This window comes from Heterodontus francisci, chromosome 4 (genome assembly GCF_036365525.1).
Source record: "Heterodontus francisci isolate sHetFra1 chromosome 4, sHetFra1.hap1, whole genome shotgun sequence".
NCBI classification, from domain to species: Eukaryota; Metazoa; Chordata; class Chondrichthyes; order Heterodontiformes; family Heterodontidae; genus Heterodontus; species Heterodontus francisci.
The window spans coordinates 7,970,499-7,985,480 of record NC_090374.1 but is presented as its reverse complement, the minus strand read 5'-3'; the positions used below and the strand labels follow the sequence as shown (position 1 = coordinate 7,985,480).

At 45.2% G+C, this 14,982-nt stretch overlaps 1 protein-coding gene across 2 annotated transcripts in view; it reads left to right on the top strand.

The window, feature by feature from the left end:
* Positions 1-14,982, top strand: part of fbxo4 (F-box protein 4) — a 77,859-nt gene that overhangs the window by 17,973 nt on the left and 44,904 nt on the right. For both annotated transcript variants that reach the window (XM_068029111.1, XM_068029110.1), the window contains exon 3: positions 11,159-11,379. In XM_068029111.1, coding sequence (XP_067885212.1) covers positions 11,159-11,379 — 221 coding nt within the window. The remainder of the gene's footprint in view (positions 1-11,158; positions 11,380-14,982) is intronic.

Here is a 14,982-nt window from a genome sequence, read left to right as displayed (position 1 = left end):
CTGTACGCCCCCATCTCTCTGCCTGTCAATACTCCTAAGGGTTCTGCCATTTACTGTATACTTCTCACCTGCATTAGACCTTCCAAATGCATTACCTCACATTTGTCCGGATTAAACTCCATCTGCCATTTCTCCGCCCAAGTCTCCAACCGATCTATATCCTGCTGTATCCTCTGACAATCCTCATCATTATCCGCAACTCCTCCAACCTTTGTGTCGTCCGCAAACTTACTAATCAGACCAGCTACATTTTCCTTCAAATCATTCATATATACTACAAAGAGCAAAGGTCCCAGCACTGATCCCTGCGGAACACCACTAGTCACATCCCTCCATTCAGAAAAACACCCTTCCACTGCTACCCTCTGTCTTCTGTGACCGAGTCAGTTCTGTATCCATCTTGCCAGCTCACCTCTGATCCCGTGTGACTTCACCTTTTGTATCAGTCTGCCATGAGGGATCTTGTCAAAGGCTTTACTGAAGTCCATATAGATAACATCCACTGCCCTTCCTTCATCAATCATCTTCGTCACTTCCTCAAAAAACTCAATCAAATTAGTGAGACACGGCCTCCCCTTCACAAAACCATGCTGTCTCTCGCTAATAAGTTTGTTTGTTTCCAAATGGGAGTAAATCCTGTCCCGAATAATCCTCTCTAATAGTTTCCCTACCAGTGACGTAAGGCTCACCGGCCTATAATTTCCTGGATTATCCTTGCCACCTTTCTTAAACAAAGGAACAACATTGGCTATTCTCCAGTCCTCTGGGACCTCATCTGTAGCCAATGAGGATGCAAAGATTTCTGTCAAGGCCCCAGCAATTTCTTCCCTTGCCTCCCTCAGTATTCTAGGGTAGATCCCATCAGGCCCTGGGGACTTATCTACCTTAATGCTTTGCAAGACACCCAACACCACCTCCTTTTTGATAATGAGATGACTGAGACTATCTGCACTCCCTTTTTTTTTCGAGATACAGCACTGAAACAGGCCCTTCGGCCCACCGAGTCTGTGCCGACCATCGACCACCCATTTATACTAATCCTACACTAATTCCATATTCCTACCTGTCCCTATATTTCCCTGCCACCTACCTATACTAGGGGCAATTTATAATGGCCAATTTACCTATCAACCTGCAAGTCTTTGGCTGTGGGAGGAAACCGGAGCACTCGGCGAAAACCCACGCAGACACAGGGAGAACTTGCAAACTCCACACAGGCAGTACCCGGAATCGAACCCGGGTCCCTGGAGCTGTGAGGCTGCAGTGCTAACCACTGCGTCACTGTGCCACCCTTCGGCTCATCATCCACCAAGTCCTTCTCCTTGGTGAATACTGATGCAAAGTACTCATTTAGTACCTCACCCATTTCCTCTGGCTCCACGCATAGATTCCCATCTCTGTCCTTGAGTGGGCCAACCCTTTCCCTGGTTACCCTCTTGCTCTTTATATATGTATAAAAAGCCTTGGGATTTTCCTTAATCCTGTTTGCCAATGACCTTTCATGACCCCTTTTAGCCCTCCTAACTCCTTGCTTAACTTCCTTCCTACTGTCTTTATATTCCTCAAGTGCTTCATCTGTTCCTAGCCTTCCAGCCCTTACAAATGCTTCCTTTTTCTTTTTGACTAGGCTCACAATATCCCGCGTTATCCAAGGTTCCCGAAACTTGCCAAACTTGTCTTTCTTCCTCACAGGAACATGCTGGTCCTGGATTCTAATCAGCTGACGTTTGAAAGACTCCCACATGTCAGATGTTGATTTACCCTCTAGGATTCCTTCTTCACTGAGCGGGTGTGTCCTGATTAACCCTACAGGTTTTCCCTTTAGTTTCCAGTAGTCACCTTTTAGATGACCTGCCTTATTACAATGGAAGCACACAGGTCTCTGGGTCTCACTCCTGATCACAGCACATTTCTTTTTGGCTCGAGGAGGGGCCCCCTGGTCTCTTGCTTTACTTTTCTCTCCCAGGACTGTTTGGGCTCCTATCACCTTCCCGCCGTTTGTCCTTTTCGGATTTGTTGGGGGTGACTAGGAAAGGTTCTCCCCTGGGAAGCCGACTTATAAATTAAAGTAAAATCATCAGCCAGAACGGCCGCTCGCCGGGCTCTCTGAAGCTGCTGCTCCTCTGCATGGGTCTTTATGGAGAGTGGGAGAGAGTGTTTAAATTCCTGTAACAGAATTACTTCTGAGATTCTCGTAACTGAGCTGTACTTTAAGAGCCCTCAGCCACTGGTCAAAAGCCAAATGCTTACTTCTTTCAAACTCTAGATAGGTTTGATTAGCTTGCTTCTTGAGGGTTCTAAACTTTTGGCGATAGGCTTTGGGTACGAATTCATATGCCCCGAGGATAGCATTTTTTGTCAGTTCATAATTTGATGAACTCTCATCTAGCAACAGGGAATAAACCTCATGGGCTTTTCCAGTTAGCTTGCTTTGTAATAAAAGAGGCCAGGTCTCAGCTGGCCATTTTGGCTGCCTTGCTAGTTTCTCAAAGGACAACAAATCCTTCCACATCTTCCTCATTGAATTTTGGGATTAGTTGAGATCGTTTTAACAATTCTGTACCCAGCCCTGCATAACGCTCCTCCATATTGGCCATGCTTTCACTGGGGTTACTCTGTCACCCCCGAGTTAACTCAAGCCGCTTCAGCTCTCTCTCTTCGCATTCCTTCTGGAAGGTTCTTTCTCTTTCTCTCTCCTCTCTCTCTTTTGTCTTCATGTTCCTTCTGGAAGGCTGTTTCTGCTCTCTCTTTCCTGTCTCTCTATTTCTCTTTCTCTTTCCCTGTGTTCTAATTCAAGTTTCCTCTCTTCCAATTGTATCTTTGCAAGCAATACCCTGTCGGAGTCTATTTCTAACCCTGTTTTTGCTTCTGATTCAAGGGGAAAATGGTTAGCCACTATTCTTAAGAGTTCAGACTTCCTAGCCTTGCCACATACAGTGACTCCACACTTCTCAGCCATATTTCTCAGCTCCTCCATAGGCAGTGCTTTTAACTTATCCCAAGTTACTTCACCCTGGCTTGAGGAGCTACAAGTTAGTATTCGCGCACACACAACCACAAGAAAACCTGGATGAAAATCTTGCTGTTTTTTGATTGGGAACAATTTGGCTTCTCACTTCCAATTTCTCTTGTTTGTTTGTGGGTAAAAATCCAGGACAGTAGCCCCCACATTTCTGTTTCCTCACTCCAATCAATGTTCATATGACAAAATGAATATGCCTCAGTCTTGGCAGGTGGGGGGGGGGGTCTGCATAAGACTACAACAATAACCCGAAATGCACACAGTGTTCTGCCTAACTGTTGTCAACCCAATGTTTTATATGTTTCTCAATACTTAGGATTTTTTATCTTTAATTTGCCAATCACTGTCATCTCCAGCTCTGACTTGCTGTTGCTCTGTTTTGGGATGGAGCTGTGTTGTGGGTGGGAATTCCTGAACTGACAAAGCTATTGAGACTGATCCGTACAGTAAAATAGCATAATCTTAGAGGCTGGAGGTGTTGAACCATTCTCATGGTCTCAAACTGTGGAACTTCCTCAGTTTTCCTCTCTTTCCTGGTTATTAATCTCAGTGAGGGAAAATCTATCGACCAGTGATCACAATCCGAACAAATTGGATGAAGGACTGGAATTCACTAAAGTTAACATAAGCAAGAAAACAGTATTAGAAAAAAACAATGGTGTTAAAGGCTGACACATCACTGGGACCTGATGGTTTGCACCCCTCAGTGTTTTCAATGAAATTGCAAATATTTTAGCCATAATCTCCCATAGTGCTGTCGATTTAGGAATTGTCCCTTTTAGATTGAAAAATTGCAAATATAATTCAATTTTTTAGGAAAGGAGGGGGAAATCAGGAAATTATAGACCAGTTAATCTAACATTTATTGTCGTGAAGTTATTGAAATATATAATTAGACACAGAGAAAATTAAGCTGATTAGAGAGAGCCAATATAGATTTGTAATGGTTATGTCTAATGAACCTAACTGAATTGTTTGAGAAAGTAATTAAAGACGGGAATGTTTATGGATGTAATTTATATAGACTTCTCGAAGGCATTCGATAAGGTTCCACATAAGAGACTGGTAGCTCAAATTAAAACTTATGAAATTAAAGGCAAATTATTAACCTGATTAGGAGATTATTCAGGCAACAAAACACAGACAGTAGGAATAATGGGTATGTACTTGAATTGGAAAGAAGTGAATCGTAGCGTCCCACAATAAATATATTTATTAATGAATTAGCGGCAGAGATTCAGCAGGAATCAGAAACAGTGTGCCTGAGGGAAAGCAGAGATTCACAGGTAAAAGCGGAGGTGGGGAGTCAGAGAGAGACTGCACCTGAGGGAAAACAGTGCCAGAGGCCCAGAGGTAAAGGTGGGGGGGTGGGGTCAGTGGGAGTTGGATGGAACACTGGGAGAAGAAATGAACAAAAACAAAAATCACAGAGTGACGTCGCAGGACAGTAGGTAGGTGATTGGTTCTTTGGAAAGCCCTGAGGTGAGGAGTGCGTAGCTGAAGGAGTTCGGAGACAGAGCAGCAAAGCAGAATTAGTGTGAATGTCAGGGAGCAAGGTACAATAAAAACTAAAAGTATCATCGGCACGAGGGAGAGTGCTGACTGGTGAAGTTCCACAGTTTAACACCATGGAACTTTTTCTTTAAACTTTCTATATGATTCTATGGTATGTTGCCTCCCTGGTGCCAGGGTCCAAAATGTCACTGAGTGGCTGCAGAGCTCTCTGAGGGGGGAGGGTGAACAGCCAGTGGTCATGGTCCATATCGGAACCAACGACATGGGTAGAAAGAGGGATGAGGTCTTGCAGGCAGATTTCAGGGAGCTAGGAAAGAAACCAGCAAGCAGGAGCTCAGCGATAGTAATCTCCAGATTACTCCCAGTGCCACGCACTAGTGAGTATAGAAATAGGAGGGTAGAGCAGATGAATGCGTGGCTCGAGAGATGGTGCAGGAGTGAAGGCTTTAGATTCCTGGGACATTGGGATCGGTTCGAGGGGAGATGGGATCTGTACAGGTCAGACAGGTTGCACCTGAACAGAACCAGGACCAATTTCCTTATGGGCAGTTTGCTGGCGCTATTGTGGTGGGGGGGAGGGGGGGATGTGGGGGGGGGGGGATGTGGGATCCAGGCAGTAACATTAGAGGGGAAAAACATGGTGCACAAAGAATTGGGAGAGACAGATAGCATTACAGTAAGAAATAGTAAAGTTGGATGTGGGGTCAGAGTAAGAGGCAATGTATTAAGGTCTAAATTAGGTTTACTGTGCATGTATGTGAACATACAGAGTGTGGTAAGTAAGGGTGGTGAGCTGCAGGTGCAGATAGCCACGTGGAAATATGATGTTGTGCCAATAATGGAGACCAGGCTCAAAAAAGGACCGGACTAGGTACTGAACATTCCTGGATATAAGGTGTTCAAGGAATATAGGGAAGGAAAGAAAGGAGGCAGGCTGGCAGTATTGATCAAGGAGAACATTACAGTGCTGGGGGGAGAGGATGTCCGAGAGAGATCAAAGACAGAATCTATTTTGTTACAGCTAAGAAACAACAGAGATACCAGTACACTACTGGGTGTAGTTTATAGGCCAGGAGAGTGTGGGAAAATGGCGCACTGACACGGAACACAAAAGTCCGAGTGTATCAAGCCTGTGTCCTCAGTACCTTGCTCTATGATAGCGAGGCCTGGACAACGTATGTCAGTCAAGAGCGACGTCTCAATTCATTCCATCTTCGCTGCCTCCGGAGAACCCTTGGCATCAGGTGGCAGGACTGTATCTCCAACACAGAAGTCCTCGAGGCGGCCAACATCCCCAGCATATACACCCTACTGAGCCAGCGGCGCTTGAGATGGCTTGGCCATGTGAGCCACATGGAAGATGGCAGGATCCCCAAGGACACATTGTACAGCGAGCTCGTCACTGGTATCAGACCCACCGGCCGTCCTTGTCTCCGCTTTAAAGACGTCTGCAAACGCGACATGAAGTCCTGTGACATTGATCACAAGTCGTGGGAGTCAGTTGCCAGTGATCGCCAGAGCTGGCGGGCAACCATAAAGGCGTGGCTAAAGCGTGGCGAGTCGAAGAGACTTAGCAGTTGGCAGGAAAAAAGACAGAAGCGCAAGGGGAGAGCCAACTGTGTAACAGCCCCGACAACCAATTTTATCTGCAGCACCTGTGGAAGAGGCTATCACTCCAGAATTGGCCTTTATAGCCACTCCAGGCGCTGCTCCACAAACCACTGACCACCTCCAGGCGCTTACCCATTGTCTCTCGAGACCAGGAGGCCAAAGAAGAAGAAGAAAGAAGAAAAAAAAAGAGTTCAGGTATAATCGAGGTACATCCTCACGAAGAGGAAAGGTAGAGCAAAGTTAGAGCACCATGGATGATGAAAGAGATAGAGAGTAAGATGAAGCAGAGAAGGGTGCTTATGACAGATGTCAGGTGGATAATACAAGTGAGAACCAGGCTGAATATAGAAGATTCAGAGGTGAAATGAGAAAAGAAATAAGAAAAGCAAAGAGAGAGTATGACACGAGCAGAACAGCTAACATAAAAGAGAATCCAAAAATCTTCTATGCGCATATAAATAGTAAAAGGGTGGTAAAAGGGGATGTAGGACCAAAAAGGGGATTTATGCATGGAGGCAGAGGGCATAGTTAAGGTATTTACCAAGGAAGAGGATGCCGCACAGGTCATGGTGAAAGTGGATGTAGTTGAGACACTGAATGGGCTACAAATTGATAAAGAGGAGGTATTAGAAAGGCTGGCTGTACTTAAAAGTTGATAAGTCACCAGGACTGGATCAGATGCATCCGAGGATACTGAGGGAAGTGAGAGTAGAAATTGCAGAGGCACTGGCCATAATCTTCATTCTCCTTCCATGAGAACTGGAGAATTGCAAATATTACACCCTTGTTCAAAAAAAGGTGCAAAGATAAGCCCAGCAACTACAGACCTTTCAGTTTAACCTGGGTGCTGGGAAAACTTTTAGAAATGATAATCCAGGACAAAATTAACAGTCACTTGGACAAATGTGGATTAATTAAGGAAAACCAGCATGGATTTGTGAAGGGCAAATTGCATTTAACTAACTTGCTTGAGTTTTTTTGATGAGGTAACAGAGAGGGTTGATGAGGGTCATGTGGTTGATGTGGTGAACTTCCAAAAGGCATTTGATAAAGTGCCAAATAACAGGCTTATCAGCAAAGTTGAAGCCCATGGAATAAAAGGGACAGTGACAGCATGGATACAAAGTTGGCTGAGTGACAGGAAACACAGAGTAGTGGTGAACGGTTGTTTTTCAGACTGGAGGAAGGTATATAGTGGAGTTCCCCAGGGGTCAGTATTAGGACCCCTGCTTTTCATGATCTATCTTAATGAACAAAGAACAAAGAAAATTACAGCACAGGAACAGGCCCTTCGGCCCTCCAAGCCTATGCCGATCCAGATCCTCTATCTAAACCTGTCGCCTATTTTCTAAGGGTCTGTATCTCTTTACTTCCTGCCCATTCATGTATCTGTCCAGGTACATCTTAAAAGACGCTATCGTGCCCGCGTCTACCACCTCCGCTGGCAACGCGTTCCAGGCACCCACCACCCTCTGTGTAAAGAACTTTCCACGCATATCCCCCCTAAACTTTTCCCCTCTCACTTTGAACTCGTGACCCCTAGTAATTGAATCCCCCACTCTGGGAAAAAGCTTCTTGCTATCCACCCTGTCTATACCTCTCATGATTTTGTACACCTCAATCAGGTCCCCCCTCAACCTCCGTCTTTCTAATGAAAATAATCCTAATCTACTCAACCTCTCTTCATAGCTTGCGCCCTCCATACCAGGCAACATCCTGGTGAACCTCCTCTGCACCCTCTCCAAAGCATCTACATCCTTTTGGTAATGTGGCGACCAGAACTGCACGCAGTATTCCAAATGTGGCCGAACCAAAGTCCTATACAACTGTAACAGGACCTGCCAACTCTTGTACTCAATACCCCGTCCGATGAAGGAAAGCATGCCGTATGCCTTCTTGACCACTCTATTGACCTGCGTTGCCACCTTCAGGGAACAATGGACCTGAACACCCAAACCTCTCTGGACATCAATTTTCCCCAGGACTTTTCCATTTACTGTATAGTTCACTCTTGAATTGGATCTTTCAAAATGCATCACCTCGCATTTGCCCTGATTGAACTCCATCTGCCATTTCTCTGCCCAACTCTCCAATCTATCTATATTCTGCTGTATTCTCTGACAGTCCCCTTCACTATCTGCTACTCCACCAATCTTAGTGTCGTCTGCAAACTTGCTAATCAGACCACCTATACTTTCCTCCAAATCATTTATGTATATCACAAACAACAGTGGTCCCAGCACAGATCCCTGTGGAACACCACTGGTCACACGTCTCCATTTTGAGAAACTCCCTTCCACTGCTACTCTCTGTCTCCTGTTGCCCAGCCAGTTCTTTATCCATTTAGCGAGTACACCCTGGACCCCATGTGCCTTCACTTTCTCCATCAGCCTGCCATGGGGAACCTTATCAAACGCCTTACTGAAGTCCATGTATATGACATCTACAGCCCTTCCCTCATCAATCAACTTTGTCACTTCCTCAAAGAATTCTATTAAGTTGGTAAGACATGACCTTCCCTGCACAAAACCATGTTGCCTATCACTGATGAGCCCATTTTCTTCCAAATGGGAATAGATCCTATCCCTCAGTATCTTCTCCAGCAGCTTCCCTACCACTGACGTCAGGCTCACCGGTCTATAATTACCTGGATTATCCCTGCTACCCTTCTTAAACAAGGGGACAACATTAGCAATTCTCCAGTCCTCCGGGACCTCACCCTTGTTTAAGGATGTTGCAAAGATATCTGTTAAGGCCCCAACTATTTCCTCTCTCGCTTCCCACAGTAACCTGGGATAGATCCCATCCGGACCTGGGGACTTGTCAACCTTAATGCCTTTTAGAATACCCAACACTTCCTCCCTCCTTATGCCAACTTGACCTAGAGTAATCAAACATCTGTCCCTAACCTCAACATCCGTCATGTCCCTCTCCTCGGTGAATACCGATGCAAAGTACTCGTTTAAAATCTCACCCATTTTCTCTGACTCCACGCATAACTTTCCTCCTTTGTCCTTGAGTGGGCCAATCCTTTCTCTAGTTACCCTCTTGCTCCTTATATATGAATAAAAGGCTTTGGGATTTTCCTTAACCCTGTTTGCTAAATGAGTGTGCAGGGTACAATTTCAGAATTTGCAGATGACACAAAACTTGGAAGTATTGTGAATTGTGAGGAGGATCGTGATAGACTTCAAGAGGACATAGACAGGCTGGTGGAATGGGCGGACACATGGCAGATGAAATTTAATGCAGAGAAGTGTGAAGTGATACATTTTGGTAGAAAGAATGAAGAGAGACAATATAAAATCAAGGGTACAATTCTAATGGGGGTGCAGGAGCAGAGGGACCTGGGGGTATATATGCATGAATGGTTGAAGGTGGCAGGGCAGGTTGAGAAAGTGGTTACTAAGGCATATGGGATCCTGGGCTTTATAAATAGAGGCACAGAGTACAAAAGCAAGGAAGTTGTGGTGAACCTTTATAAAACACTGGTTTGGCCTCAACTGGAATATTGCATCCAATAGGATGTGGAGAGGGTGCAGAACAGATTCACAAGAATGGTTCCAGGGATGAAGAACTTGAGTTACATGGACAGATTGGAGAAGCTGGGGCTGTTCTCCTTGGAGAAGAGAAGGTTGCGAGGTGATTTGATAGAGGTGTTCAAAATCATGAGGGGTCTGAGAGTAGATAGAGAGAAACTGTTCCCATTGGTGGAAGGGTCGAGAACCAGAGGACACTGATTTAAAGCGATCGGCAAAGAACCAGAGGTGACCTGAGCAAATTTTTTTTTACACAGTGAATGGTTAGGATCTGCAATGCACTGCCCGAGACTCTGGTGGAGGCAGATTCAATCATGGCTTTCAAAAGGGAATTGGATAATTATCTGAAGAGAAAAATGTGCAGGGATGTGGGACTAGGTGAGTTGTTCTTGCAGAGAGCCAGCACAGACACAATGAGCTGAATGGCCTCCTTCTGTGCTGTAACCATTCTATGATATATGTCCAAGATTGCCAATGACACAATGATTGATCCTAGAGTAAGTTCTGTAGACAGGTTCATAAACTACAAAGAGACAGTGATTGATTAAACACATGTTCAACTCCGATAAGTGTGACATCATCCATTTTGGATCAAAAAGAACAATAGATGTGCAGATGTTTTAAATGGTGAAAAGCTTGGAGGTCTAAAGAAATTTAGGATTCCATCTGTATAGAACATTATAGAATGTTGGCCTTTATAACCAGGTTAAAATATAAAGGGTTGAAAAGTTTATGACAGTGATATAAAGCCCTGGTTAGACCACATCTGGAGAACTGTGTCCAGTTTTTGGCACTCGAGCTTAGAAAGGATACATTATCATGGAAGAATTGCAGTACAGTTTCACCAGCATGTTACTAGGCTCCAACAGTTAAATTATAAGGAGAGATTACATTAAACTATGCTTGTATTCCCTGGAATATAAAAGGGTAAGTGGTGATTTAAAGTTTTAAAATTTTGAAAGGAATTTGTCAGGTCAGTGGAGATAAATAATTTGGGCTGGGGTTGTGGAGGTGGTGTAGTCTAGGACGAGAGAATATAATCTTAAGATCAGGTACAGGCTATTCAGGATTTAGGAAACAATCTTCATGTAAAGAGTGGTGGATGTGTGGAACTCACTCCCTCAGACAGCAGTAGGGATTCATCTGAGATTAATACATTTTTGCTAGAAAAGGTCATTAAGGCATATGGAGCCAAGTTGAGTGCATGGAGTGGAACAGGTTCGAGGGGCTGAATGGCCTCCTCCTGTTCCTGTGTTGGACAATCAGTGGCTTTTTAAGATCCAAGCCTGTTGCTGTCATTTAGTGACTATTTCGGAATTTTCTTCTTTGTTTTCCTATACTTTTCATCCTTCTTGTGTCCTGCACTTTGGCCTTGTGTTCTGTTACCAATGCTGTTCAATAATACAAGGTGAGGTGGTAATATGATTAAAACATAACTGCTTGTTTTTTTTTTTGGGGTGGGTGTGTACAGGTATTTGAAGAGTTTCCCTGAGAGCAGAAAGCACTGGAAATTGAGCCACCCGGTCTACAACTCAGTGACTTCCTTCTTCTACTCTCTGGTGTCCCAGGCGGAACCCCGGTTTGCCATGTTTGGGCCTGGCCTGGAGCAATTGGATACCTCGCTGGTCAGAAAGATGATGAATTCACCGAGGCTGCTGCCTGTTGCAGGTTTACCACAGCGACAGATTGACGGTACGTTGCCCAACTCGAATGACACCCCCCCCCCCCCCACCCCCCCCCCACCCCCCCCCACCCCCCAAGTGGTTATTCTTCATATTCTTCATAGGCGGAGACAGTCAACAACAACAACTCTGATTTATATAGCACCTTGAATGTGGTAAAGCATCCCAAGATGCTTCACAGGAGCATTATAACGCAAAATTTAACACATAAGGATATATCAGAACAGGCTACCAAGAGCTTAGTCAAAACGGTAGGATTATGGAGCATCTTAAAGGAGGAAAGAGGGGTAGAGAGGCAGTGGTCTAGGGAGGGAATTCCAGAGCTTAGGACCTTGGCAGATAAAGGCACAGCCGCCAATGGTGGAGTGTTGAAAATCAGGGATGCTCAAGAGGCCAGAATTGGAGTAGCACAGAGATGTCGAAAGATGTAGGGCTGGAAGAAGATACAGAGATAAGGAGTGGTGAGGCCATGAAGGGATCTGAATACAAGTTAAAATCGAGACTGCCAGGCCTTGAGCTTATGTAGCTGGAGGAAGGTTTGTAGTGGAGTTCCCCAGGGATCAGTGTTGGGATCCTTGCTTTTCCTGATATATATTGATGACCTAGACCTTGGTGTACAGGGCACAATTTCAAAATTTGCAGATGATACAAAACATGGAAGCATTGTGAACTGTGAGGAGGATAGTGTCGAACATCAAAAGGACATAGACAAGTTGGTGGAATGGGCAGACAGGTGGAAGATTAAGTCCAATGTGGAGAAATGTAAAGTGATTCATTTTGGTAGGAAGAACATGGAGAGACAATATAAAATAAAGGGCACAATTCCAAAGAGGGTGCAGGAGCAGAGGGACCTGGGTGTATTTGTGCATTAGTCATTGAAGGTGGCAGAACAGGTTGAGAGAGCAGTTAATAAAGCATACAGTATCCTGGGCTTTATTAATAGGGGCAAAGAGCACAAGAGCAAGGAAGTTATGGTGAACTTGTATAAGACACTAGTTTGGTCTCAGCTGGAGTATTGCGTCCAGTTCTGGGCACCGTGCTTTAGGAAAGATGTGAGGGCATTGGAGAGAGAACAGAAAAGATTCAGGAGAATGGTTCCAGGGATGAGGAATTTCAGTTATGAAGATTGATTGGAGAAGTTAGGACTGATTTCCTTGGAGAAAAGAAGGCTGAGAGGTGATTTGATAGAGGTATTCAAAATCATGAGGGGTCTGGACAGAGTAGATAGAGAGAAACTGTTCCCACTTGTGAAAGGATGGAGAACGAGAGGGCACAGATTTAAAGTATTTGGTAAGAGAAGCAAAAGTGACATGAGGAAAAACTTTTTCACACAGCGAGTGGTTAAGGTCTGGAATGTGCTGCCTGAGAACGTGGTGGAGGCAGGTTCAATTGAAGCATTCAAAAGGGAATTGGACAGTTTTATGAAAAGGAAGAATGTGCAGGATTATGGGGAGAAGACAGGGGAATGGAACTGAGGGAATTGCTCTTTCAGAGAGCCAGTGCGAACACAATGGGCCGAATGGCCTCCTTCTGCACTGTCACGATTCTGTGATGAATGCCTCAAGATGGCTTTGAATGTCCGAATAACGAGGGTTATCTGGATAATCTCAGTTGGCCAAAGTATTGTCCTGGCTGAGCTTCTTGTTGGACTTCTGGCTCCGGTTAGGCCTTGGAATGTGCAAAGGTGTTTCAGATGCAAACTGCGGTGACCATCTTGGCTGCCCGTTTTTAAAAAAGTTCACTGCAGGATTCTCCCCATTTAATGTAAGTTTCTAACCGATGAATTAAGATTTCTCATTTGGCATAAAGTGGTTTCTTGACACTCAGACAGTTGCCAGCGACAGGGACGGAGTTGATGGATAGGGAATGAATTTTGTGGTGAAGTCCAAAGCAACGACTTTGCTCTTCCCAATATTTAATTGGAGGAAATTTCTTCTGGATGTCAGACAAGCAGTCAGACAATTTAGCAACAGTGGAGGGTTCAAGAGCGGTGCTGGTCAGGTAGAGCTAGAGCTGCAAACACATGGAAACTGATCCTATGTTTTTGGACGATGTGACCAAGGGGCAGCATGTAGGAGAGGAGCCAAGGATAGATCCTTGGGGGACACCAGAGTTAACGGTGTGGGAGCAGGATGAGAAGCCATTGCAGGTGATTCTCTGGCTGTGATTAGATAGATAAGAATGGAACCAGGTGAGAGCAGTCCCACCCAGCTGGACGACAGTGGAGAGGTATTGAAGGAGGATGGTGCGGTCAACCGTGTCAAACGCTGAAGACAGGATGAGGAGGGAAAGTTTACCTTTCTCACAGTCACACAGGATGTAATTTGTGACTTTATTAAGAGCTGTGACTGGAGCAGAAACCATTTGAAGGGATTTAAACATGGGATGCCGAAAAGGTGGCGACAACATGTTTGAGGACCTCAAAGAGGAAAGGAAAGTTAGAGATGTAAGGCAACAGTTAGCAATGATAAAGGGGGTTCAAAGGTTGTTTTTCTGAGGTGAGAGGTAATGTCAGCAGACATAGGCAGGGAGAGTGACGAGGTCCTGCAGGGGGAGTTTAGGGAGTTAGGTAGAAAGTTAAAAAACAGGACCTCTAGGGTTGTAATCTCTGGATTACTCCCTGTGCCACGTGCCAGTGAGGCTAAAAATAGAAAGATAGTGCAGCTAAACACGTGGTTGAGCAGCTGGTGTAGAAGGGAGGGTTTCAGATATCTGGACCATTGGGATCTCTTCAGGGACAGATGGGACCTGTACAAGAAGGACAGGTTGCATCTAAACTGGAGTGGCACAAATATCCTGGCTGCGAGGTTTGTTAGCGTCACTCGGGAGGGTTTAAACTAGTGTGGCAGGGGGGTGGGAACCAGAGCAGTAGGACAGCTAGTGAAATAAATGAAGGGGAACTAGTAAATAAGGCCAAGAAGACTAAGAGGAAGAGCAGGCAGGGAGATGTTGCTGAGCACAGCGGGACTGGTGGTCTGAAGTGCATTTGTTTCAATGCGAGAAGTATAACAGGTAAGGCAGATGAACTTAGAGCTTGGATTAGTACTTGGAACTATGATGTTGTTGCTATTACAGAGACTTGGTTGAGGGAAGGACAGGATTGGCAGCTAAATGTTCCAGGATTTAGAATCTTCAGGCGGGATAGAGGGGGATGTAAAAGGGGTGGGGGAGTTGCATTACTGGTTAAGGAGAATATCACAGCTGTACTGTGGGAGGACACCTCGGAGGGGTCATGCAGAGAGGCAATATGGGTGGAGCTCAGGAATAGGAAGGGTGCAGTCACGATGTTGGGGGTTTACTACAGGCCTCCCAACAGCCAGCGGGAGGTAGAGGAGCAGATATGTAGACAGATTTTGGAAAGATGTAAAGGGAACAGGGTTGTAGTGGTGGGTGATTTTAACTTCCCCTATATTGACTGGGACTCACTTAGTGCTAGGGGCTTGGATGGGGCAGAATTTGTAAGGAGCATCCAGGAGGGTCTTCTTGAAACAATATGTAGATAGTCCAACTAGGGATGGGGCCGTACTGGACCTGGTATTGGGGAATGAGCCCGGCCAGGTGGTCGAAGTTTCAGTAGGGGAGCATTTTGGGAACAGTGACCATAATTCAATAA